We start from the raw sequence: 24,216 nt of genomic DNA on the forward strand, positions 1-24,216 counted from the left end.
ATCTTCTTCATTAATGATTGTAAAAATCTGGAATTTAGTGCTGAAACAACCACCAAAAAGAACAATGTTTAATGTCTATAAAGCTTCCAAAATACATTTCAACTAAAAATATGAGCCAAATGATCAGAAATGTCAGCCGAAATGTTGATCACTGAGATGGTGGAAATATTCACAGAGCTGCCAAGAATTTACAAGAAAAATTCAGACTGTCAACTGTAAGGGAAAAAAAGGGCACTGCATTTTTAACATTCTGCACTACTACTGCACTGCCAACATGTCCCAGGATAGAATAAATCTATCTTTTGAGTACCCACAGGTTATTTTTAAATGTGCAATTTTGTGTTGGCACCGAGTGTATGGTTACTCTGGCACGCTGTGCATCCCAAGCCAAGGCTGAAATCACACACAAACAAAACCAGAATGTTCCCACAGTGTTCATTGTAGATATTAATCCAATGGCTGATGGCAGAAAGCCACCTAACAAATCTGGTTAAACCTAATAACTCTGTATCACAGTATGATCACAAGTCACTCTTTTACCACTGATTTAACACATAATGCAGGTAGATTGAAAGCTAAAGAGAATCGGATCGAATTAAGTTAACTGAGGGTATGCTACAAATGTGCGAACAAGACAGCTGAGCAGTTTCAAGCATGTTCACATTCGAAAGAAAATCAGATCTTATAACAAGATGAAGAAGCATTAAAATATCTGTCTCATCTTTGACAAGGGAATTTTTTTTTAGCAAGTGTAGGAGAGCCCCACTAATAGTGCACTTGTTTGGGTCCAGAAAGTTTCGATGCAATACCTGTGTAATAAATGAAGGTGCAAAGCAGCGTTACCAGCGATGTTACAAGGGCATGCTGTGTGTGTGTGTGTCTGTGTGTGTGCAGAAAAACAAGTCAACTGAGTTGTGCATTGCAAGGTCGGCAAAATCCCTGACCTCCTCACGCTATTCTCGCAATATCAGCATCTCCAATGTTTTGACATCACAAAATGCCAGGGTCCATTGCCTACCTCATAATCAAAGTGGTGCTAAAATGAAGGGCATTATAGTAGGGTTCCCCTATCGTATTTGTGGTGCTTTGCACATCTCCAATGAATAATGTATTCTGGCTGCCTTATTGGTTTCATTTCGCCCTCCTTGAGGACACTAAATCTTGTTGGGGTTTAGTTCCACACTCTCTAGTTGCCCTCTGATCCCTCAGTCAGTGATCCTAGGCAGCGATTGACAACAGGCTGTTTCATCGTGGACAGTTTCACAACTGAGCCTGACATCCACAAGCATTAACTTGTCAGCAGAGGGCATTGGATAGTGATTGAACGCCTATTGTTCCCCTTGTTTAAGGCACCAATTCCCTTCAACTAAATCAACTAATTCAGACTAGAATCTACTGTTCATTAAGGCTCAGTGGTACTGTACACTGGGTAGTGCCATTATCCAAATGGCTATCAGGAGAGCTACGGCACATTAAACATTCAGACAGAAGCAGCTCTGTACTCCCTCCCCCCACGTTTGTCAGTGCTGCAGAGTTCAAGTTTACACTAAGGTCTTGGCAAGATTATATCTGGCCTACTGTGAAGTTTTGGTGATAGGAAACCAAACTATGACCATAGCATGTGGAACAAGGAACTGTAAAGGGTTTCCAAAAAGTGGATGTTTCTTTTGGGAGTTTGGTGAGTAGACTAGATGGACCAATAGTCTACTGCTGTCTAAGACCTTCATTATGTGATGGGACAGATCCCACGTCCCCGATGACAATCAAAGTTATTAATTTCACTCCCCCATCATGACCACTGGAGAGGGTCGGCAAAAATTTGCAAAAATTGTGTACCTGCTCACGCTGCCCACAGCCACAAAACAGTGCCATCCACAAACCAGTGCCACAAGAGGCAGTCCACTTTTCAGAGGTTGGACTGCCACAGGTGGTGAGGTAAGATAAACATGGCATTAGTCAGAATAGATCTTCATCATCAGGTAGCGTGTCAGTGGGAAATAATGGCGATCTGAATCCTTTTCATTTCTACATCATTTGCATTTGATATAGCGCCTGATCACGTCATTGAGACGTCTCAAAGACGTTACACCATGAATATTTACCCCCTTTTCTCAGTGCTGACCAATTTATGGAGCACCTCTCACTTACCGTTCTGTTATTTCAAATTCAACAGCATAAATTATAATAACAATCCTTGCATTTGGTATAGGGCTTTTATCACACCGTCGAAACATCTGAAAACGCCTCACAGGGTTTAACGTAAAGTGTCGAGACTACATATTTGTAGGCGTTCTCTAGATTCCTCGTCTCCAAATCTTGCACTGAAATATGCAGCTTACGTAAAAGAGTAGACTGGGGATTTTGCACGGCCACTGGCTGGAATACTGATGCAAATTTACATCCTGATTACATTCTGAAAGGCTTAGAGGGTCACAGAAATGCATGACCTAGATAAAAGCATTGAGGGCTCCTGAAGCTGTGGGAGGAAGCAAACTGTCTGTTCTACTTGTCTGAAAGCAGAGACAAGCGGCTGTGAAAGGGCAAAAGATTCAAAATGAACTAAAATAACTGGAGCATTACATCACAAGACTGTAGGCAAAATACTTACACCTCAGCTTATCCAGGATCTTCCCACCACATATTGTTGCTAACGACACTTTCACAGCGAACACTGATATTTTGGCGTGGCCTTCTCTGAAACATTAATCAAAAGAGTTAGTTGCTAGACAAGGTGTCAGTCACGACCTTGCATTAAAAATAAAATAAACAAAAATACATTTGTTTCCCAGAAATACAAGGTAGCATCAGTTACAAACAAGAGAAAGACGCTTCCACAATTAATGACCCTTCCAACATTTCACCTACCCGTCTTCTCTCCTGAACGTGTTTTCCCATCCACTGGGACCAGCCATATAACAGCCAAATTCAATGATGGCAAGTCTGGAACCTTGGCATCTTGTTTGACCCTCAACTATCCTTTCTACCCCACATCCGTGCCATGACTTGCTCTGCCTTATCCACCTCCGCAACATTACCTGGCTCCACCACTGTTTCACACCGCAGGCCGCCGAGACCCTCGTACATGCTTTCATAACATCCAGGCTTGACGACGAAAACTCCCTGCTTGTCGGCCTCCCCAACTCCTCCCTCCATAGGCTTCAGATCAAGCCGTGTCCTCTCCCGCACCAGGTTCCATGACCCTATCACCACCATCCTTGCCCGACTCCAGTGGCTTTGCATCACACAGAGGAGTTCAAGGTCCTGGTCCTCACCTTCAAAGCCCTCCACGGCCTTGCTCCTCTCTACTTCTGTGACCTCTTAACCCCCTACCAATCTGTCCATTCCCTCCGCTCAGCAAACTATGACCTGCTTCACGTCCCCTGCCTTGCTTGCCCAACATTGATGGACGGGGCCTCAGCGTCCACCCTCTGGAACTCCATCCCACAGTCCCTTCTACCTCTGCGACCTCCTAACCCCTGACAAACCTGCCCGCGCCCGCTGCTCAGCGGTCTCCGGCTGGCTTCACGTCCCCCACCTCGCCTGCCCCCCAATTGGCGGGCGGGCCTTCAGCCACTCTGGCCCCAGTCTCTGGAACGCCATCCTGCAGTCCCTCCACCTCCCCCCACCCTTACCTCTTTCAAGACCCATCTCAAGACCCTGCTCTTTGACCCGTGTCTTCGCTCACCCTCCTTCCATCCCTGCCCTTCATGACCTCGCCCCCACCCTACCTCTGTGACCTCCTAACCCCCTATCAACCCGACCGCACCCTCCACTCAGCTGGCTCTGGCTTGCTCCACATCCCCGACCCACCCGCCCCACCATTGGCGGGAGAGCCTTCAGCCATTCTGCCCCAAACCTCTGGAATTCCATCCCCCAGTCACTCCGCCTCGCCCCCTTCCTTAGCCTCCTTCAAGTCCTGCCTCAAGACCCTCCTCTTCGACCATGCCATCAGTCACCTCCCATTCCCTTCCCCTCCCTTCTCCCCACTGACCCCAGCTCGGGTCTGAAATGCTGTATTCTGTCCAGCGCCTTGGGACGTCCTCCCGACGTGAAAGGCGCTATACAAATGTAATCTTGTTGTTGTTGATGCTCAGCTGACAACTACACATATGTACTTTCCAGCTGGGGTCTCTGCATAGCAATCAGGAGTGCTGGCTCTTTTCTCACTCCCTAACCCGGGGGTGTTGAAGCCAAAAGCGCAGCCCCTGCCTGAGATCAGCTAACTGAGCCCAGATTCAATCAGGTGACTTTCTGGTCTTGATGGTCCACAGCGAATTTCAAACATTTTCCTGTGAATCTGTTTTTTCTATGACTAAGTTTCACTGATAGACAGTTAAGTGACTGAACATTGCTGCCTGGCGGAGGGAGCGGTCGGGTTGGTAGGTGTTTAGGATGTCACAGAGGTAGGGTGGGGCGAGGCCATGAAAGGCAGGGGTGGAAGGAGGGTGATCGAAGACACGGTCAAAGATGCAATGATCCTGAAATTGATCCTCGTGCAGCGCATCCCTCCAAACATTTCAATATAATTTGGGAAACGAGGGTCTATTTGTGGTCTTTTTTTTAACAGATTTCCTTATAAGAAAAAGGGTAATTGCTGAAATTTCACATTTCATGTTTTAGAAAATCGAAATTGACACATTTCGTACTAAGACAATAAATAAGACACTATTCACTGCAGCATTCAGTGTTCCAAGACTCTGCGTCTTTCGGTTGCGAGCTGCGGTTGAGTCATGCATGACGGACATTGCAAAACACATTTTGAGACTGAGTCCGGCTGCTCTGCAGATGAACTGAAATGCATGCTTTACAAAAAGCAATTAAAACATTCTACTGTTGAACAGACTAAAACTAAGCACGTTTAAGCGTAAACTCATTAAGTATCCCACTTGGTCCAGGGATTCATTTGACTGGTTCTTATTTGCTAAACTGCAGAAGATTAGGACTCAGATTTGAATTAAGTAATAATCCTTGCATTTGATATAGCGCCTGATCACATCTTCAAGACGTCTCAAAGCACCTCATGGAATATACTGTAAAATGAATTGACTCTATATTTTGTGGGCGAAGTGCAGCAGCCAATTGCCCACAACAGTGTCTCACAAACATTCATGGGTTGAGTGACCAAATTATTTTTTAAAAAAAGGAATTGTTAACCCCGGAAAAGCGATCCGCTAATCAACTAACAACCGGATTTCTACTTACTGCTAGGTAAGCAGAGGCATGTGGAGTAAGGAAACTTGCCCAACATTGCATCCTGCTGGGAATCGAACCCATGTCCTCTCACTTAGAAGGCGAGCGCTCTAACCACGAGTTACAGGACTCCACAGTAGGTAGTAATATCCCAACACAGAAGGCCCATTGAATTCAGTAATGGAATAAGATTGTGGAATGTTTTAAAGTTTCATTATAAAACTAGGTTTTCATACTTTTTTTAAAAAATCTTGTACTAGAAGATAATAATTCTTGCATTTGATATCATCACGTCATCAAAATGTCTCAAAAGCTTTCACAGGATTGCAGGTAAAGTCTACCTTAGGAACAAGAATGCTTTACAATCATTTCACCCATACATATGATGTTTCACCCAGTACCATTATGAATGAGGAAGGTTGATACTTGGGACATCAGTTATTGCAGCTTCATGAAATGACAGGAGAGAATCTACATCAGGACAAACTCACTTCTCTGTGTCCCTATTTATTGTCTCTGCTCATTTTCTAACAATATCAGTCTTGTTGTTCTTCGCTGTGTAATCGCTAGTATCTGGCCATTCCTTTTATACCTGTACACATATTGATATCTCTTAGTCACTTCCTGCTACTCTCCTTTCTACTTGAGATCTGCTGGTTGGAGGAAGCCTGGGGATTCACCAGAATGATACCAGGGTTGAAAAGGGTAAATAATGAGGCTAGGTTACATAAACTTGGTTTGTATTCTCTGCACTTCAGGAGATGAAGTGGCTCGCTAGGGTAGATATTGAGACAATCCAGAACGAGGAGGTATAATAATATAATTAGAGCTAAGCCGGTTAGGAATGAAACCAGAAACCATTTTTTCACAAAATTTCTGGTATTCTCTCCCCTAAAAGGTGCATCAATTGAAATTTTTAAGACTGGGTTTGATAGATATTTGTTAGGTAAGGATATCAAGGGATATGGAGAAAAGGCAGGTAAATGGAGTTGAGGTACAAATTAGCCAGCCATGATCTAATAGAATAGTGGAATAAGCTCAAGGAGCTGAATGGCCTACTCCTGTTCCTGTGTTTGTATATAAAATAGAATGGCCAATTCTTACAATTTCATTGTAGGAGATGGTAGCCAAATAACTGTAAAAACTGTAAAAATGAACATTTCCTTATCAACACATTTTCCCTTTGGTTTCCCCAGAGCAGTGTTTCGGAATAAATGTGATTTTCATGCTAACTGATTACTATTCAGTCAATCACAATGCCATGGTTATCAAATATTCACAGCTACAAAATCTTTACGCTCAGCTTTCCTTCCATGTGCTGACTTCAAGAGATGCAGTCAGTCGTAATGCAGATTTATCGTCTAAGGGAGAAAAATTTTGTTCCAATTGGAGTCTCGACAAATTACTCTCATTCACATTTTTTCTTACTGGTACACAAGCAACAGCTGAACTGAAGTGAGATACTTTCCCTTTACAACATTATCTACTCACATAAATGATTAAAAATGTTCTGTAAAACAAATGCACTATGCTACCCTCTTTAACTCTTTGCTCAAGATTGTCATTTTACTTCCAACACTTCTTGTTTCTCTAGGATTGTTACAGCAGCAGTGTACATGGATTGTGCAGATGAGAGGAAATAAAACAAGTGCGAGAGAATACCATTTACCCCATGACTGCCACTTCAATTTTCTCTATGTCGCTCCCACCCAGCTCCTGCAGGTGCTATCTCCCTCCTGGGTGGGATCATAATCTCATAGACACTGAGGGCACTTTGATAATTCACTTAAGTCGCTGATGTCCTATCCACCAATGGTGGAATGGAGGGCATGAGGGACATACAGAAGGCCAGAGCTAGTCGAGAGGAGGCTGTGGGTTGGGGGGTAAGCAGGTTGGAGAGGTAGGGAGATCTCAGAGCATGAAGGGAGTTGAAAATGAGTTGTGGGGATCTTGAAATTGATCAGTTCGGCGATCGGGAGCCAGTCGAGCCTGGCTAGAATTGGTGTGATGGGAGTACAGAGTTTAGTATGGGTGAATATGAGGGCAGTGGAGTTTTGGATCAGTTGGATCCTGTGTATGGTAGAGCTGGGGAGATCGGCAAAAAGGGCGTTTGAAAAGTCGAGTTGGGACGTGACGAATGCATGGACAAATGTTTCAGCTGCATCTGGGGTAAGGTACGGTTGGAGGCGCAATGTGGCGGAGGTGGAGGAAAGCGGTCCAGGTCAGGATCCAGATGTGGCGAAGGAAGGACAGCTGTGGGTCGAACTTGACGCCTAGGTTGCTCACCAGATGGTGCCAGTCACCATCTTGTGCCAAGCGATCATTATTCATGTGAGAACTTCAAGGAGTGTCAGCATGTTATTGCATTCCCAGGGGAGAGAAAACAATGAGAGCGGACACCCAGTCTCCTCCGTTCCAGTGGAAGTTGCTGTATAATGAGTGGCCAATCTTGGCAATTTCTCCTCTCCACAATAAAGAGGCACTCAGATCAATTGAGGGATTGTGCATACTCTTCCTGGTGAGATCAGCTTGCTCACCTTGGATCGACCGTGCTACCTTCTTACCCTGAGTGGCTCAGACATTCACTGGATTGACTGTTGAGCCATCACCACTCCTCCTTGGACCAAGCAAGTAAGTAAAAGGAAGATTTCGGAACAAAACTTTTCCTTTGTATTCCTTGCTGTCATGTAATTGTAAAAGAAAAAGGCCCATTGGATCAGGCCATAATCTGCAGGATGCCGAGGAACAAACTACCTTAAAACTTACCCATCAAAGACAGCAAGTAGAAAGTTCAACAGTAAGCTGATGGACTGCTCTACATTGATCTGATGGGTGGTTGGCATTCGCTTATTGAGTTGATAAAGCACAGTGGAAATGATTGCCTCCAAACGAGCCACACTGAGTTCAGTGTTTGGATCCATTGTGTTCAGTCCATTTTCTCTGAATGCTTCTATAATATTCCAAACGTCTACCAAGTGCACTAGACCAGAAGAGAGAGAGAGAAAAGTCATGGTTTCATAAAACATAAAGTAGATAGTTCAGTGTTGTGGCTTTGATATGGCAAAATATCATATCAAAAAGCAGTGTATATGAGTTGGTGCTCATGACCTCCCTTTCTCTCCCCAAATACAGAGGGGGAGATCTTTTCTTGCCCATCAGAGAAGAATTGCTATCACCCCCTTCCAAACCACCCACCAATGTTCTCCCCTCCTCTCACACAACAGTAGTAGTTGCCAACAGGCTTTGAGTACGTTGGACCACTATCCGATTTTCATGTGTGAACATGGATGGTGGGGAACATCACAGCCAAGCCTGATCCCATCTTCACCCACACTCACATATCCATGTTTTTTTTACTTTTGTTAGATAAACAAACAGAGTCTCGAAACCAGCTGTTTTCTCACTTTCCTAACTCAGGGAGCACGAAGGCCAACTGTAGTACACCTCGTGCTATTCTAGCTGCGAATTGCCTAGTTGTGTGATTCGGAATGATGGTTGGATAGAGAGAGTGAGGATCGAGCAGTAGGCTAGAATAATGAAAATTAGAGGAGATTGCATAGATAGGTTGGGGCCTAGTTATCAGATTGAGAGTGGGAGTGTGCTTGAGTGGAGGAAAGCCAATTGATATGTTATGACACATTAGTACAATATGGAATGATATATATATCTATGTATGTACTTACAGTTGCACTTCTTTTGTACGAATCGGAGCTTGCATGCTGTCCTATAGGTGGATAAACGAATGCGATCTAAGTCTTGAGCACCTGATTTGAGCAAAATATAAAGTTATTGAATTCTGNAAAAAAAAGCCACAACTTTTAAAAACCAAATAGCTGACATTTACCAAAGTGCCATTTAAATCATAAGAAAGCAAGGAATGAGAAAATGCCTCCCTGTTTATTCCCAGGACTGAGCCTATGATAGAATTCACCCCATCCTCTCGATCTTCTGGGGCCATTTGCGTAGATACGTGTGGAACACTCAGAAGTTTGGGTTGGGAGACTTCTGAGCACCGAGCTAGGTATTCGAGTGTCAGACCAGAAGCTGATTTAACAAAACAAACTTCCTGAACTCGTAAAGTGAACAACAAAATTGCAAACATTTGTAAAACGTACTAGAAGAAATTTAAGACTAAATTTCCATTTTCCATCAACTCTGCATGATATTGCATTTAAGACATTGCTCTTAAAAGGCTAACACTGTGAGAAATTATTCCTATTTTGTGAGGTACAAACTTACATTTATATAGTTCCTTTCACACAGGAGGATATCTGAAGGTGCTGGACGGTTTAAAGTTTGCACTCGAGCTAGGGATAGAGGCCAAGCGGATGGGGGATGGCCAAAAGCACGATCAAAGAGGAAGATCTTAAGGTGGAACTTAAAGTACATAAATAATCCTTGCACTTGATATAGTGTTTTTCACGTCTTCTAGACGTCTCAAAGCTCTTCACAGAATATACTGTAAAATGAATTGACTGTATATTTGTGGGCGAAACGCAACAGCCAATTGCACACAGCAGTGTCCTCCAAACAGTCGTGGATTAAGTGACCAAATTATTATTATTTTTTCTTGAGGACTTATTATCAGGCTTGTGGAGTGAGGAAAGTTGCCCAAGGTTTTGCCCTGCCGGGAATCAAACCCAGGTCTCTCACTTGCAAAGCGAGTGCTCTAACCACTGAGCTACAGGACTCCTAAAACATGAGGGAAGTGGCAACTTAAAGGACTCTCGGATGGATTTCCAGGAAATAGGGACAGATACTCTGAAAGCCCGGATGAAGGGGCTGGGCAAAATGGAGCAGGCCAGTGCCTGCTAAGCGAAGTGCAGCTGGGGTTTTAAGGTTGAGTAGGTAGAAGGAGTGTTGGGACAAGACCATGGAGGCAATTAAAATTAAGATAAGGATCATGAACTCAACCTTCTGCTGGGATGGGGTGTCAGTGGAGTCAGGTGAGGATGAGGCTGATAGGGTAATGCGGGAAAGGACATGATCATTCTGGATGGTCTGCATCTCCAGCTTGTGAAGGGAAGAGGCGGGTAGTCAGGGGAGCAGAGCCTTGGTGTAACCTAGCCTGCATGTGATGTATAGAGTATAAAAGGAACTCCACATAAAACCTGATAGAGCAAGGAGGGCTCTTACCAACAAACGACCCACTCGGGCAGTGTATTGAAAGATCATTTTTCCAGCCACTTGCTATTCATTTAGCCAGCTATCTGTATCCTTTCCATCATTCTCCCAGTGATTGTTGTTATCTCCTCTCCGCCACACTCCGCAAACCCCTCCCCCCTACACACAACTTGCTCAGTGATCAGCATCCTCCTCCCCCACCCCGGACCCTGTTCCTTGTTGGTAATGTTTCACGGGATCATTACAGATCATGGGACTGATATTGCAGGTGCTTGAAATCTGAGATTTGCACATGTTTGTGCTGTACACACTCCATCTGTTTGCAGTGATCCATGCAACAGCTTCACAGAGAGAGCATTGACACTCACTCACTTAAAATTGTTTCTAGGCTCAGGCTCCAAAGGCTTGTTTTATTTACTGCCAGTTGGTTCCAAGGAAAAGTATAGTAAATTACCATTCCCTGACAGATACGACCAAGAGCACAGGAGCTGGGTATATACATGAAGGAAGAACCGTGACTGCCAAAATATAAAGTTAAAACAACACAGAGAAAAAGCTGGATCTGCACAGCATATCAATTGGCATCTGAAAGAAGTTAATGCTTTTGTTGAAAAGTCTTCAGCAGAACAGAAACGGGTTGGGCTGGAGATGCAAGTTTTATCGGATTGAGACGTGCTGAACCAGATCAAGAGAACAAAGACTTCGGGGTCCGCCATGCGTAGTTCGTTATGCATCATTTCAGAATGTACCCATAAGTGTCACAGATGTTGTCCTCCCACCCCCACCCCCCAACCTTCTGCTTTCCCTCTCCCTCCCCCTCAACACCATTTCAATGTTGATGTCTGTGAAGCCATGCCACACTTTCGATTTCCGTCTCGGGAATCACAGCCAAACTGCGCCAGCCAGTTGTGCAGAGCAATGTCCCACAAACAGCCATAGAGTGAGTAAACAATTTTATTTTGGGAGACATTTGGCCACGTGACCAGTTGGGACCTAGGTTTAAAGCCTCATCTGAAGGGTGGCACCTCAACAATGCTACAAACTCCCAGCCCTGCATTGGAATGGCATCTTAGACTTTGTGTTTCCATGTCCTGATGTGGGGCTTGAACCCACAATGTTCTGACTCAGAAGCGAGAGTGATACCACTGTGTCAGTCTGATTACTCTCGATTTAAAGAAATACTTATAAATAATAATAAATTGGTCACTTCAATCTACAACTGTTTGTGGGATACTGCTGTGTGCAATTGGCTGTTGTGTTTCGCCCACAAAATATACAATCAATTTACTCTACAGTGTATTCTGTGAAGTGCTTTGAGACGTCTCGAAAACATGATAAAGCACTATATCAAATACAAGGATTATTGTTATTATTATTATTACTCCCTGATGTCAGAAGCAAAATTGCCCTTCACAACACTGAACTAGTGCCCTTTTGACATGCCAAATCTGACAGTATTGTTCTTAGTTTATTTTCTGTCAGCTTCTCTTTCAGAAGCTGATAGCCCTGCTGTGCATTTCTAATGTTTTCCTGTTTTTAATTGGGAGGCATTCTGTGTTCGGGATATGAACGTCCTTGCGGGAAAATATTAACCCACAGCCAGACAGCTGCCTGCGAGCTGCTAGTGTCCAGCGTGTGAATGGGGTCACCAATGTCAGACGCGAATCTTCAGAGTAGTAATTACCTGTTTGAGTTTAATTACCCAAAAACAGCTTCTGCTGTGACTGGAGTGATTAATGATTTATTTATTGTGATTTATTGATGATCATAGACAGTTATTTGAAGGAAGTGCATGTGCTGTGCCTGCATGCTCCAGGACAAAGCAGCTGGCCGGTCTCTTTAAAGGATATTTTTATAGAGCTGAATCATTTTGCTTTTAAAAATCTGATGCAAAAGTCTGGGATCTGACTAAAAGGCTTGTACAATTCACAGGAGGGAATCAGACGAAGAAGGTCCTGTGACCCATTAGATTTCATCATTCCAGAATGCTAACACTACTTTTTCCTATTTACAGCAACAAGCTCCTTTTTTTTTAATGAGTCCAGTTTAATGGCCTCTATCACTCACCCCAGTAATCCATTTCAATAGTTGATTACCCTCTATTTAAAGAAATACTCCCTGATGTCAATAGCAAAATTGCCTTTCACAACACTGAACTGATGCCTTTTTAACCTGCCGTATCTGAAAGTATTGATCTTGATTTATTTTCTATATCCCATTAAGCATCCTATATAGCTCTATAAGGTTCCCTCATAGACACATATCAATTTGAAGAGCTAGTCTTTCTGCACAGCTTATCTCTATATCATTGGACATCAGCTTCTTTGCTATCCTCTGCACTGAATCCAGGATCTGATCAGTCTGCTGTGTCACAGAAACTTGAGCTGTACAAAGTATTGCACTATCCAGTAGGTGTCAGCCTGGCTCAGTTGGTAACATTTGTGCCTCTGAGTCAGAAGGTTGCATATTGAGACTTTGAATCACAGCAGGCATTCCAACAATAGTGCTGCATTATCATTATCAGAGATGCTGATAAAGGAGTTAAATCACAGTTGCATCTGACTGTTCAGCTGGACTTTAGCAACACTCCACGGTGGGAGTCTCAGTCGTCCAGTTCTTGACCAGGCGGGTTCGCAGTACTTCAGGGCACTGCTGATGACAGACCATCCAGCTTGGCTCATCAGCAGGACTTGGAAGGGCAGATTGCTTACTGGGAGAAGGAATTCTTCCCACTTGGCTCCTAAGGATTCCTGTAATAATAATAATAATAATAATCCTTGCATTTGATATAGCGCTTTTCACGTCGGAAGGACGTCCCAAAGCGCTTCACAGAACACACTGTAAAGTGAATTGACTGTATATTTGTGGGCGAACGCGGCAGCCAATTGCGCACAGCAATGTCCCACAAACAGTCATAGATTGAAAATGACTAATTTTATTATTGTTTTTGGTTTTGGAGGGATTATTATTAGGCGTGTGGAGTAAGGAAACTTGCCCAAGGTTTCGCCCTCTGCCTGTAGATCAGTGGCTTAGAGCATTTGCCTCGCAAGTGAGAGGACCTGGGTTCGATTTCCTGGTAGGGAAAAATGTTGGGCTAATTTCCTTCTCCACACGCCTCTGTTTACCTAGCAGTAAGTAGGAACCCGGTTGTTAGTCGATTGGTGGATTGCTGTTCCAGGGGTAATAATCCCTTCAAAATAAATAAATAATAATAATTTGGTCATTCAATCCATAACTGTTTTTGGGAAACTGTTGTGTGCAATCGGCTGTCGCGTTTAGCCCACAATATATACAGTCAATTCACTTTACAGTATATTCTGTGAAGCGCTTTGAGACGTCTTGAAGATGTGATAAGGTGCTATTTCAAATCCAAGGATTATTATTATTAACCTTGCAAACCAAAGCCCTAATCGTAGGCTGGTGCTAGCTGGGCAAGCAGCGGTAAAGCCTGTCAGATAATGTTCTCAATGATAAGATATGCACTTTTAGCTGGTTTAACTCTAGCAGTACCCAGACATGCTCAAGAACTCCCAAGCCTTTCCTCACGCTAACTTTGCTTGATACTTTCCCTGCAGTACAGGGAGACAGGGTGCATCCCACTCCAGACACAGGAACATTTTTATGTGCAGGTGGCATACATATCTAGAACTTAGTGTAGTTGCATACTCTTAAACATGCTGATTACTTTTACAGTATTTCATCGTGTGAAATTTTTAAAAAGTGTTCATAGATAAATATTGTGAAATACAGTGGCATTTTTGTAGGAAAATGCAGCAGCCATTTGCACATTGCAATTACACATTCCTACGTTCTTCAATCATTCTGCAAGACAGTGAAATGAAGAGATAGTCATGAGGGGAATAACATATTAATCTGGGGATTGTTGGCCAGGACAATATCCTTTTTCTTTAGGACCTAAGTTAAGCATTTCTACTGAAAGACAAAGCTTCTGACCTTGCAGCGCTCTTCCGGTACTGCATTAAAGTGTCATCTTAGACAATGAGGTCAAGATCCAACAAAGAGCCTGAATCATCACTTTTCTTAATCAGAGGAGAGAGTGCTACCTGATGAGCCAGGCTGACACTGACCAGTTAGATTCACAAACAATGGCTAGACAGGAGAGGTACAGTTGCACTTGGGACTGTACCTGCAAGGAGTTACTAACTTCAAAACAAAAGGCGGAAAATTGGAGAAGGAAAACAAATTCTGAGGTGTACATGCAATATAATACAGAGAAGGGCAAAATGCACACAGCTTTAATAATGCACTATATTTCAATAACCAACAAAATGCAATAGTTGGAAAAAAAAGTGCAAACTAAATGAGTTTGATTGAAAACATAAAAAGACAGGAGATAAAACTGTGACATTGAAGGAATCCTGTGGGTCACGGACCAAGAAACTGCACAGCAATAATGTAAATGTGGTCAAAGATTCATTACCTCCTCATTTAAAATACTCAACAGAAATAATGAACCCAGCCTACATTTTTTTTATTTTACCTCTTTCCCCCCCACCCACCCTCCAGCAACAGAAGCTCTGCCTTCATACAAAATACTTACGCATTTCTGCAAACAGCTGCCTTCTCTCTGCCATGCTGTTTTCTCTTTTCCTACGTTCTTCAATCATTCTGCAGGACAGTGGAATGAAGAGATGGTCATGGGCTTGTATCATATCATCAAACGCATATTTACTGCACATCATGCAGCTATGTCACAACCTTTACATCCCACTTGTACTGCGACAGTGGGAAACACAGCACACATTATGAGGTTCAATTTTGTGGTATTTCTAAAATTGATTTCTTAATTAATCTGAAAGGAAATATCCTTCCAGTAACTGGAAGTACATCACACACTTCATGGCAACTTAAGGTAACCCAAGGAAAATAGTTGGCATTGGAGTGACATTCCTGAGACTACGTCAAATACTTCTTTCACAAAATCCACCCTATACCATTTCAAATGTTAAACTATCCCACAAAACGGTACATTTCTCCTCCAGAAACTATCCACACATGCTCCCATCCCTGCCCCCAGCAACACACATGACTCACTGACTTGTGCACAAGTTGGGGGGCAGCAGAGGGGATTGAAGTGGCAAAGTGTGGCTAGGTTTACCACATGCTGATTACACTGGTTCATCTGAGGTAAGATAAAGCCAAGAGAAGCAAAAAGCTTCTTCAACAGGAGAAAATAAATGTTCGATTTAAAACATTNAAAAAATAGCTAGGAGATAAAACCGTGACATTCGAAGAAAGCTGCGAGTCATTAATGAAGAAATTACACTGCAGTAATGTAAATTTAAAAAAAACACAAAAAAAGTCAGAAGAAATCACTCTTCTATACGTCCTAGCTGTTAATAATGAATGACAAAGGTCAAGACCGGTTAAAGCTGTCCATCTTCTCGATCAGATAATAGTGTGTGAATCTCAGAAGAGAAGGTAGGTAAAAGAATAGGGCGTGTGCGAGGGGAGGAAAGAAAAGTCTAGACAAAGACGCTTCTCCCCTCCCCTCCCACCCCCATTTGACTCAACACATACACACCTTTTAGGTTATGGGTTCTTCGTGGTTGCTGTATTTCATGAAAGGAATGCGAAATATGTGAAAGATTAATATGCACCATGTAATTTCTCTCCCACATAAAATGTATAAGTATCTCAGTGCATGCCATGCCAGGAGCCTGGAAATGATGTGTGCTTTGAGGATATGGAATTTTCCTTCTGCCTATCATTGTTTGAATATTTCCCTAGCAGCTTTCAAAACTGACACCATATTATAATTTAAAAGATTTGGAAACATACATTTTGATTGTTTATTCTTGGAACAAACTATAGTATGAGGAGACATTAAGAATGTTAAAGGACTCGATCACATTATATATCATGTGGTGAAATCACACACACAGGTATACCTCTATGAATAAACCACCCACATCAATGGCACTTAGAAACAACAACAAGATTATATTTGTATAGCAGCTTTCACATCGGGAGGACGTCCCAAGGCGCTGGACAGAGTATAGCATTTCAGACCCGAGCTGGGGTCAGGAGGGCAAGGGAGGGGAGGGGAAGGGGGGTGGCCGATGGCATGGTCGAAGAGGAGGCGGGACTTGAAGGAGGCTAAGGAGGGGGTGAGGTGGAGTGACTGGGGATGGAATTCCAGAGGTTGGGGGCAGAGTGGCTGAAGGATCTCCCACCAATGGTGAGGCGGGTGGGTCGGGGGATGTGGAGCAGGCCAGAGCCGGCTGAGCGGAGGGAACGGGCGCATTGGTAGGGGGTTAGGAGGTCACAAAGGTAGGGTGGGGCGAGACCACGGAGGGCTTTGTATGTGAGGACCAGGATCTTGAACTGATTGATTGAAACACTGATCATTTCATGATCCCAGATTCTACTATACCAGGTTTGCCTCGGGACCGCATCACTCCCACCCTCGCTCGCCTCCACTGGCTCCCCATCCCCCAGAGGATCGATTTCAAGATCCTCATCCTCACCTACAAGGCCATTCACGGCCTTGCTCCCTCCTGACTCTCTGACCTACTATCCCCCTACCTACCTGCCCGTACCCTCCGTTCCTCTGGCTCCGGTCTGTTCCACATCCCCCGCCCCAACCGCCCTACCATCGGTGGCCGGGCCTTCAGCCTCTCAGCCCCGAGGCTCTGGAACTCCATCCCCCAGTGCCTTCGCCGCCTCCTCCCTTTCCTCCTTCAAGGCCGGTCTCAAGACCTTTCTCTTTGATCGTGCCTTTAGCTCCCCTCACGACTCTCTACCCCCTCCTCACTCCCTCCCTTCCCTCCCCTCACCCTGACCATTTCCCCCCTGCTCGGGTCCTTACCCAACTGTACAGCGTCTTGGGACGTCCTCCTGACGTGAAAGGCGCTCTATAAATGGAATCTTGTTGTTGTTGTTGCAGTTTAGCTCAGCTGCATAACTATGGGCATTTTGCTTTGACACAGCTATCTCATTTTCTAATAACTTTGCATCCTTTTAATTTTCACAGTGACACTGCATTTGATACAGCATCTAAAACTCTGAAATGTCTCAAAGTGCTTTGCTTAATAATTGCTATTAAGTGCAGTGGTTTTGTATTCGTAAGCAAACATGGCAGTCAATTTACTCACAGGAAGGTCCCCCACATGCACGATGGTTTTGGCTGCATTTGGGGAAGGTACAGTTGGAGGCGGGCAATGTGGTGGAGATAGAAGAAGGCGATCTTGATCAGGGACCAGATGTGGGGGAGGACGGACAGCTGGGGGTCGATCCGGACACCTAGATTGCGCTCTGGTTCGGTAAGTCTGAGGGACAGCCAGGGAGGTTGAGGAGTTTAGATCTGCAGGAGTGAACCCTAAACCTGTGTTCTCTTGTTCTGCTGTCGTGGTTCACCTGAAAGCATTGGTCTGAGTTTACTTTCCCAATCCCATACATAATCTTCCCTCTGAGACATTACCTTTCAGAACTGAACAGTCTTAGCTTGTCTGCGGTGAGTGTTGTCATATCTTGTACGCAACCAGTCTTCAGCAAAGACTAGTTGACAGCTACATCCCAGAGTTTCAGGGTTGTTTGCTTTATTTGTCAACATCTAAAACTTTGATCTAAACAAATCAGAGGAGCACAACTTTTCCTGATCCACTGGCAGCCATTTTTGGTACATTTCAACTTCTCTTGCCCTTTCCTTTCAAAACAAATTCTAAGCTTACATAAAGTATTTTTCAGAACCAAAACATTTCATCTCAATAAATTTCCATAACAAATAAGAGCTTGTATTAAAAAAGCAGCAAAAACATGATGTAAAGAATTGAATGTATAACTGTTTTAACATTTGTTTTCAGCCAAAATTTCACGAAGTTGGCAAAATGTTGTAGTTTTTGCTAAGCTGTGAGTCTACCTTTGCAAACCAAGTAAGCAGGTTTGTGCAAATGCAGCTTGACATGCTCCGTGGTTTGTGTGAGATAAACTAGTGACAATGAAGGTAGACACATCTCCAGGTCCGGATTATTTTCACCACAGGATATTAACAGAAGTACGTGAAGCAAAATAACCTTTATTATAGCATTATTATAACCTTCCGAAGTTCTCTGGGTTTGGAAATCTTGATACCATTGTCCCCACCACCAAATGTAGATTAAGCGCTCTGGAATGCTACATAGCCTGAAGGGTGCTATGTAAATGCAAGTTGTTGTTGTTGCGACACCATTATTCAAGGGGGGAAGGAACAAATCAAGCAGCCAAAGTCACAGTTCTCCATACTGCTGGTCCATATACAATGCGGGCATATCATGGACCTACATAGTAAACCTGACATGTAGTGTGCCCAGATTCTGTCTGGTTTCCTGCACTTGATGTGCAGGTGCAGAAAGCCTCCAGACTTTAGCAGGATCCCTGCAACTGCTGGAAACGCTCGTGAAACCAGTCACCACCGATTGGCTCGGCTTGGAGCATGCTGTGAAGTCAGTGGCAACATCACCAGTCCCTGATGATGCAGGAATGCCAACCAAACATGGTACCATCACACAATCCGTTATAACACAGGATGGGGAGCAGGGATCATATTATGGAGCAAACCGCCGCATTATATATAATGGGATCTAATTGTGTGGTCCAGTGAGTTTAATATCAATTGTGGGCAAATTACTGGAATGTGTCATCAGGAACAGAGAAACTGGGTATGCATGAAGTGATTTGGGAGAGTCTGCATCGGTTTGTGGCAGCTAGTCCACGTCTGATAAACCTAACTAGAAAATCAAAGTCCCAGAAGATGTAACCTGAAAGAGTTAAAAGATTAGGTTATATTTTTCACCCACACAATATACAGTCAATTTACTTTACAGTGTATTCTGTGAAGCGCTTTGAGATGTCTTGAAGACGTGATAAGGCGCTATATCAAATGAAAGGATTATTATCATACAAGTTTGAAAAGTAAAATGCTCCCAGTTTGCTCCTCCAAGTCCTGCTGATGAGCCAGGCTGGCTGGTCTATCACCAGCAGTGCCCTGGAGGAGTGCAGACTGCCTGGCTCAGGAACCAGACTAGCAAGATCAACGCAGAGGGATTGGACTCAATTTCACCGTTCCATTGCCAAACACCTCACCTTACAGCCATTTCAGCTCCAAGAAGATCCCACTTACCTCCCTCTCAAGGACAATAATCATGAGTGGATTGCTTTGTGGCTGGCTGCCGGCTTGGGTTCCCAAACCTTGCTGGAGATCTATATATATCATGGGACTAGAGGCCACTTGAAACAGTTTTTCACTGTTGAAGTTCCCCCTCTGGAGTTGCTGGCACCTCTCCTGCTGCAGCTAGTGCAGGAAAATGATTGGAGCAATGAAAGGGTTAGCACAATATCCCTCCCATAGCTCCCAATGAGATGATCAAACAACTCCTACCCTGCTGATCAGCTGAGGAGATGCCAAGTGTCTCATCTACCCAGTTAGCAACTAATAACAAAAAATAATAATCCTTGCATTTAATCTAGCGCTTTTCACAGGGGGAGGAAATCTTAAAGTGCTTCACAGGATTTATTCATTGACTGTATTTTATAGGCAAACGTGGCAGCCAATTTGCACACAGCAATGTCCCACAATCAGTCATGAATGAGAATGAGGATTGACAGCCAGGACACCTTCTCTTGTTTTGTATACAATAGTGCCAAGCAGTTCATCCCAGCATTGTATTGGGAGAGTCAGCCAGACAATGAGATCAAAGTTCCCACATAGGGCTTGGACCCACAACCTTCTGGCTCACAGGTGAATCAACTGAGCCAGGCTAACATCCCACAGCCATGAGCTGAAGAGCCTAATGCACCTGATGAAGTGCTGATAGAGGCATCACATGACATAGCTGGGCATGTGGCCATTTCCACCTCATATCCCCATTCCAATGTGACAAAGACATTGTGGATGCATGAGACCTCATGACTACATGTGACACCAGGCTCCTTCTTTCCTGTCACATATCTGATCCCTAATGTGCCACACATCGCAATCCCTTTTGTTAGAATATACACTTTTTGTATAATGTTAGAATCATAACAGATGTTGTGAATGGGTTAACTTTTAAGTTAAGTGTGGGGGGCAACTGGACTGACAGTCATGGTATAGGACTCATCTGGTTTTCTCTGTTTTTGAAAGAATAACAGGACAGCTTTGGAAAAGGGCAGGGGGTCACCTCTTGACAACACGCCCACAGAGATAAAGGTCCAAGGTACCGGTCGACACAGGATCTCGACTTAGCAATAAGTCGCTAGATTCTGACAGGGCCTGCCAAGTGACAGAAGGCAACCCTCAAGAATAGCAACTAATGAGCAAGTTGCTTAAACTAGAGGGCCTTGGTACCATCTAGGGATACTGATAAGAAATAACCAGTCACTTAAAAGGAATGTACTAATGATCCCACCTTACAAAATAACAAGCATCAGATAACAGGGGTCTTAAGGACAATGTGTATGTGGGCTGAGGCACGTACACCCCTTGAGGTGTTCAAGTGAACCCAGTATGATTTCGACAGGTGATCTAATGTCCGCACCATGATTGGACGAACATTGGTATAAGAGTTCCGATAACTTTGTGTACGGGGCCGTCCCGGGTCGCGGAGACAAGGATACGGGAGATGGGGCCGTCCCGGGCTGTGGAGACAAGGATACGGGAGATGGGGCCGTCCTGGGCTGCGGAGACAAGGGTACGGGAGATGGGGCCGTCCCGGGCTGTGGAGACAAGGGTACGAGAGATGGAAGACTGAGAGCTAGAAACACTAAGACTGAGGATATCAAATGGAAGATTGAAAGCTGTAAGCAAGAAGACTGAAAGCATGAAGAATCAAGCTTGTGTGCTGTAAAGACACAGTGTTGAACTCGAGATATCTACAGTGGTATTGTTCTGTTATAAGATCTGTTGATTGCACAGGCCTTTGGTTTGACGACTGGGGATATCTGGTTAACGGAATTAACGTTATTTTCTTTCAGATTTGGCTGATTTTATTTTCTAACAATTTGGGATTCAGCAGGATACTCTGAATTAATACACTCGGCAGTTGACGTGTTTATGAGTCCGGTACGACCATAACTAGTAAATATATGGGATGGTGGCCGTGGTACTCGCAGAAATTAGGAGTCTGGTACGACCGTAACTAGTAGATAGTTGGGATGGTGGCCATGGTACTCACAGAAATTATGTGTCCAGTAGGATTATAACTAGTAGGTAGTTGGGACGATGGCCGTGCCTACGGGAAATTAACCGAGTGTATTAACCCATTGGGATTCTGAGTATTAAAGAACCAATATGATCCATTCGAGTGAGTGTCTCTTATTTGGATTTTCTAACACTTTTTCACATATCCTCCATCCGCTCAAATTAAGCGAGCGCTCCATGCATTTGGGCAATAGTAATGTCAAGTGCATCCGCAGTGAATTGAACAAAACGACTGAGGAGTATCGGCTTCTCCAGTATCAGAATACTTTCCCAACCCCTAGAAACTATTGACTCCAAATTCCACTGAGTTGGAGTCTTTAAGACAATTTTCTCTTAGAAGCTTATGATTGGCCACAATGGTGGAAACTTCTTCAATTCAATCTTAATTTTATTTGGAAGCCGATTTTCAACAGTTCTTAAAATGAACCAGCTTCCAAATTAAGATTGGATTTTATCATTTTCCACAATTCTGTGTGAATTAACATTTATAACAAAATGGTTTTACAGGTTAAGACTGGCTGAAATTTCAGGCCTTCAGTCCTTTCAGGACAAACACTGCTAATTGCAGGATTGTTGCTCTGAAACGTATGTACCCAACAGCACAGGCTGACTCCACACGACCAATTTAAACTACATCAACATCTGTAATTCACCCATCTGTCTGCTGGACTGTGGGGGTTTACATCTGTGGGTTTTTCCCAACCCTACCTAATCTCTCTCCCAGAATATCGTGCATAAATGTGACAGCATCAAACCATAGCTTCACCCCACCCCACTCAGCATGAAGCTGAGCTTTTCAGTGCAGCCACAATGGTATAAATTGTGTGTTTTGCACGCCCGGCTTTGAAGTTCATACCAATATTCAACAGTAAATCAGACTTGTAGCATAAGAATATGAAAATCAGTAAAGGAATCAGTGGGACAGATATGGAAATGTTCATTATGCTGAAATTGAACAAAACAAAATGATGATCCATAATCGTAAGCAAAGCTAAATGGAATTCAATGAATATGCTTGGAATTACAGTGCCATGCACAATAGCTTCATATTGTCAGAATGCATAATAAATTGAGAATAACTAATGTCTATGTTTGCTAGTTTGCCCTTCAGGTGGATGTTAAAGATCCCATGACAAAGTGAAAGGCATTTCTCTGGGTGGCCTGGCCAACAATCATCTATGTAAATCTGTCATTCACCTGTTTTATTGGACCTTGCTGTGTGAAAAATAGCTGCCGCATTTGCGTACAAAAAAAACACTATTGTGGACCATAATTGCGGTGAAGCACTTCAAGACGTTTTCTTGTGAAAAGATAATACAAAAATACAAGCTCTAATTACACGTAACAAAAATCAGTGTAGTGCACCATTAAAGAAGTACAGTTAACATGATACAAACCAGGAACAGGCTAAAACAATGCTGAGAAAAAATTTGGGGGTGGCTGACCCAGGAGGTTTGCTAACACAAATCAGAGCATCTGACTAACCTGAGCCAGAGACAAGTCTTCTGTGCGGAGAAAAAGCGAGAAGATCAATTGTAAGCAAAGTTGTTTTGAAGTCTAAGATTCTATGACACTACATGAAAAGAGAAAGGAGTCCATTCCAGCCCCCCCAACTCCTGGACAACAATTCTCCCCAATAAATGGTCATTCACTTAAAGACCACCTTGTGGGACATTGTTCTGAGTAAATTGGCTGCCACATTTGTCATTATACTTGCCTGCAATGGCCACTAAATTACTATGGGACATTATGTTACAGATGTTGTATCAAATGCAAGGATTATTATATAAGTAGCAGAATACAATAGATAGACTTCAGATGGAGAATGCAATCTGAGGCCTAAGAATCTGAAAGTATGATTGTGCATTTAGCTCACAAGTATCAGGACTACAATTCAGACATCAATGGCAAAATACTCATTACAAAAATAAATTTGTTTTGTTACTATTGACTCATTTATAATCTCAACTGCTCACGTGGCTGGCAGATTGTAAAAATTGAAAGATTAGTTCCATTTATGGGTGAGTCAGTAACCAACTGTTATAAATTGAGGATTATCACCATGTGACATTATTTTAAAAATCGAAAAAAGCTGCCACCAGCAGCAACGACAAGAACTTGCATTTATATAACACTTTCCACACGAGGCAGTATCTCGGAGTGCTTAGTTAAGCCTGTGAGCGTTGTGAAGGTAAAAACAATATTATCACACGCAGTCAACAGCATTTCTATTATGTTTATTTAACCTTCTACATCATCAATGTCCTAAAGAGAGTGACTAAGTTATCATACGCCTTGAATAAATTCAGTAGATTGAAGAATCCCCATAACACTTAGATCAAAGCGTGATCTTAGAAAGTTGTCTGATGTGGGGCAATGGCCAAAAATGTTCAGGTGGATGCTATATATCCCATGGCGTTATTTGGAAAGTGAAGGAAGTTTTCCCCAGTGATCTAGCCAAGTATCCCGCAGATAAAAAATAGTCATTCACTTTGTGGCTGTTTGTGAGATATTGCTGTGCACAAATTGGCAGCCACATTCACCTACAGAATACACAATCCCTATACTTTACAGTAAATCATGTGAAGCGCATTAAGACGTTGCAATAACATGATAAAGTGCTACATCAAATGCAAGGATTATTATTCACAGTAAAACTTTCCATGTTTCTACTTTTGTTTAATTATTTTATTCAATATTCATAAATTCTATGTTTGTATTTA

At 43.2% G+C, this 24,216-nt stretch overlaps 1 protein-coding gene across 18 annotated transcripts in view; it reads right to left on the reverse strand.

The window, feature by feature from the left end:
- dtna (dystrobrevin, alpha) overlaps positions 1 to 24,216 on the reverse strand; it is a 119,784-nt gene that overhangs the window by 73,770 nt on the left and 21,798 nt on the right. For 4 of the 18 annotated variants that reach the window (XM_007887989.2, XM_042332634.1, XM_042332630.1 and 1 more), the window contains exons 1-5: positions 17,433 to 17,475; positions 14,876 to 14,943; positions 8,874 to 8,954; positions 7,957 to 8,170; positions 2,609 to 2,694 (exon numbers count right to left, since the gene is read on the reverse strand). In XM_007887989.2, coding sequence (XP_007886180.1) covers positions 2,609 to 2,694; positions 7,957 to 8,170; positions 8,874 to 8,954; positions 14,876 to 14,943; positions 17,433 to 17,470 — 487 coding nt within the window. In that variant the 5' untranslated portion in view covers positions 17,471 to 17,475. Of the gene's footprint in view, positions 1 to 2,608; positions 2,695 to 7,956; positions 8,171 to 8,873; positions 8,955 to 14,875; positions 14,944 to 17,432; positions 17,478 to 24,216 lie in introns of those variants that run through there. The other 14 variants (XM_007887986.2, XM_007887980.2, XM_007887977.2 and 11 more) reach the window with 7 other exon arrangements.

Source organism: Callorhinchus milii, unplaced genomic scaffold (assembly GCF_018977255.1).
Source record: "Callorhinchus milii isolate IMCB2004 unplaced genomic scaffold, IMCB_Cmil_1.0 Scaffold2, whole genome shotgun sequence".
In the NCBI taxonomy this organism is placed as follows: Eukaryota; Metazoa; Chordata; class Chondrichthyes; order Chimaeriformes; family Callorhinchidae; genus Callorhinchus; species Callorhinchus milii.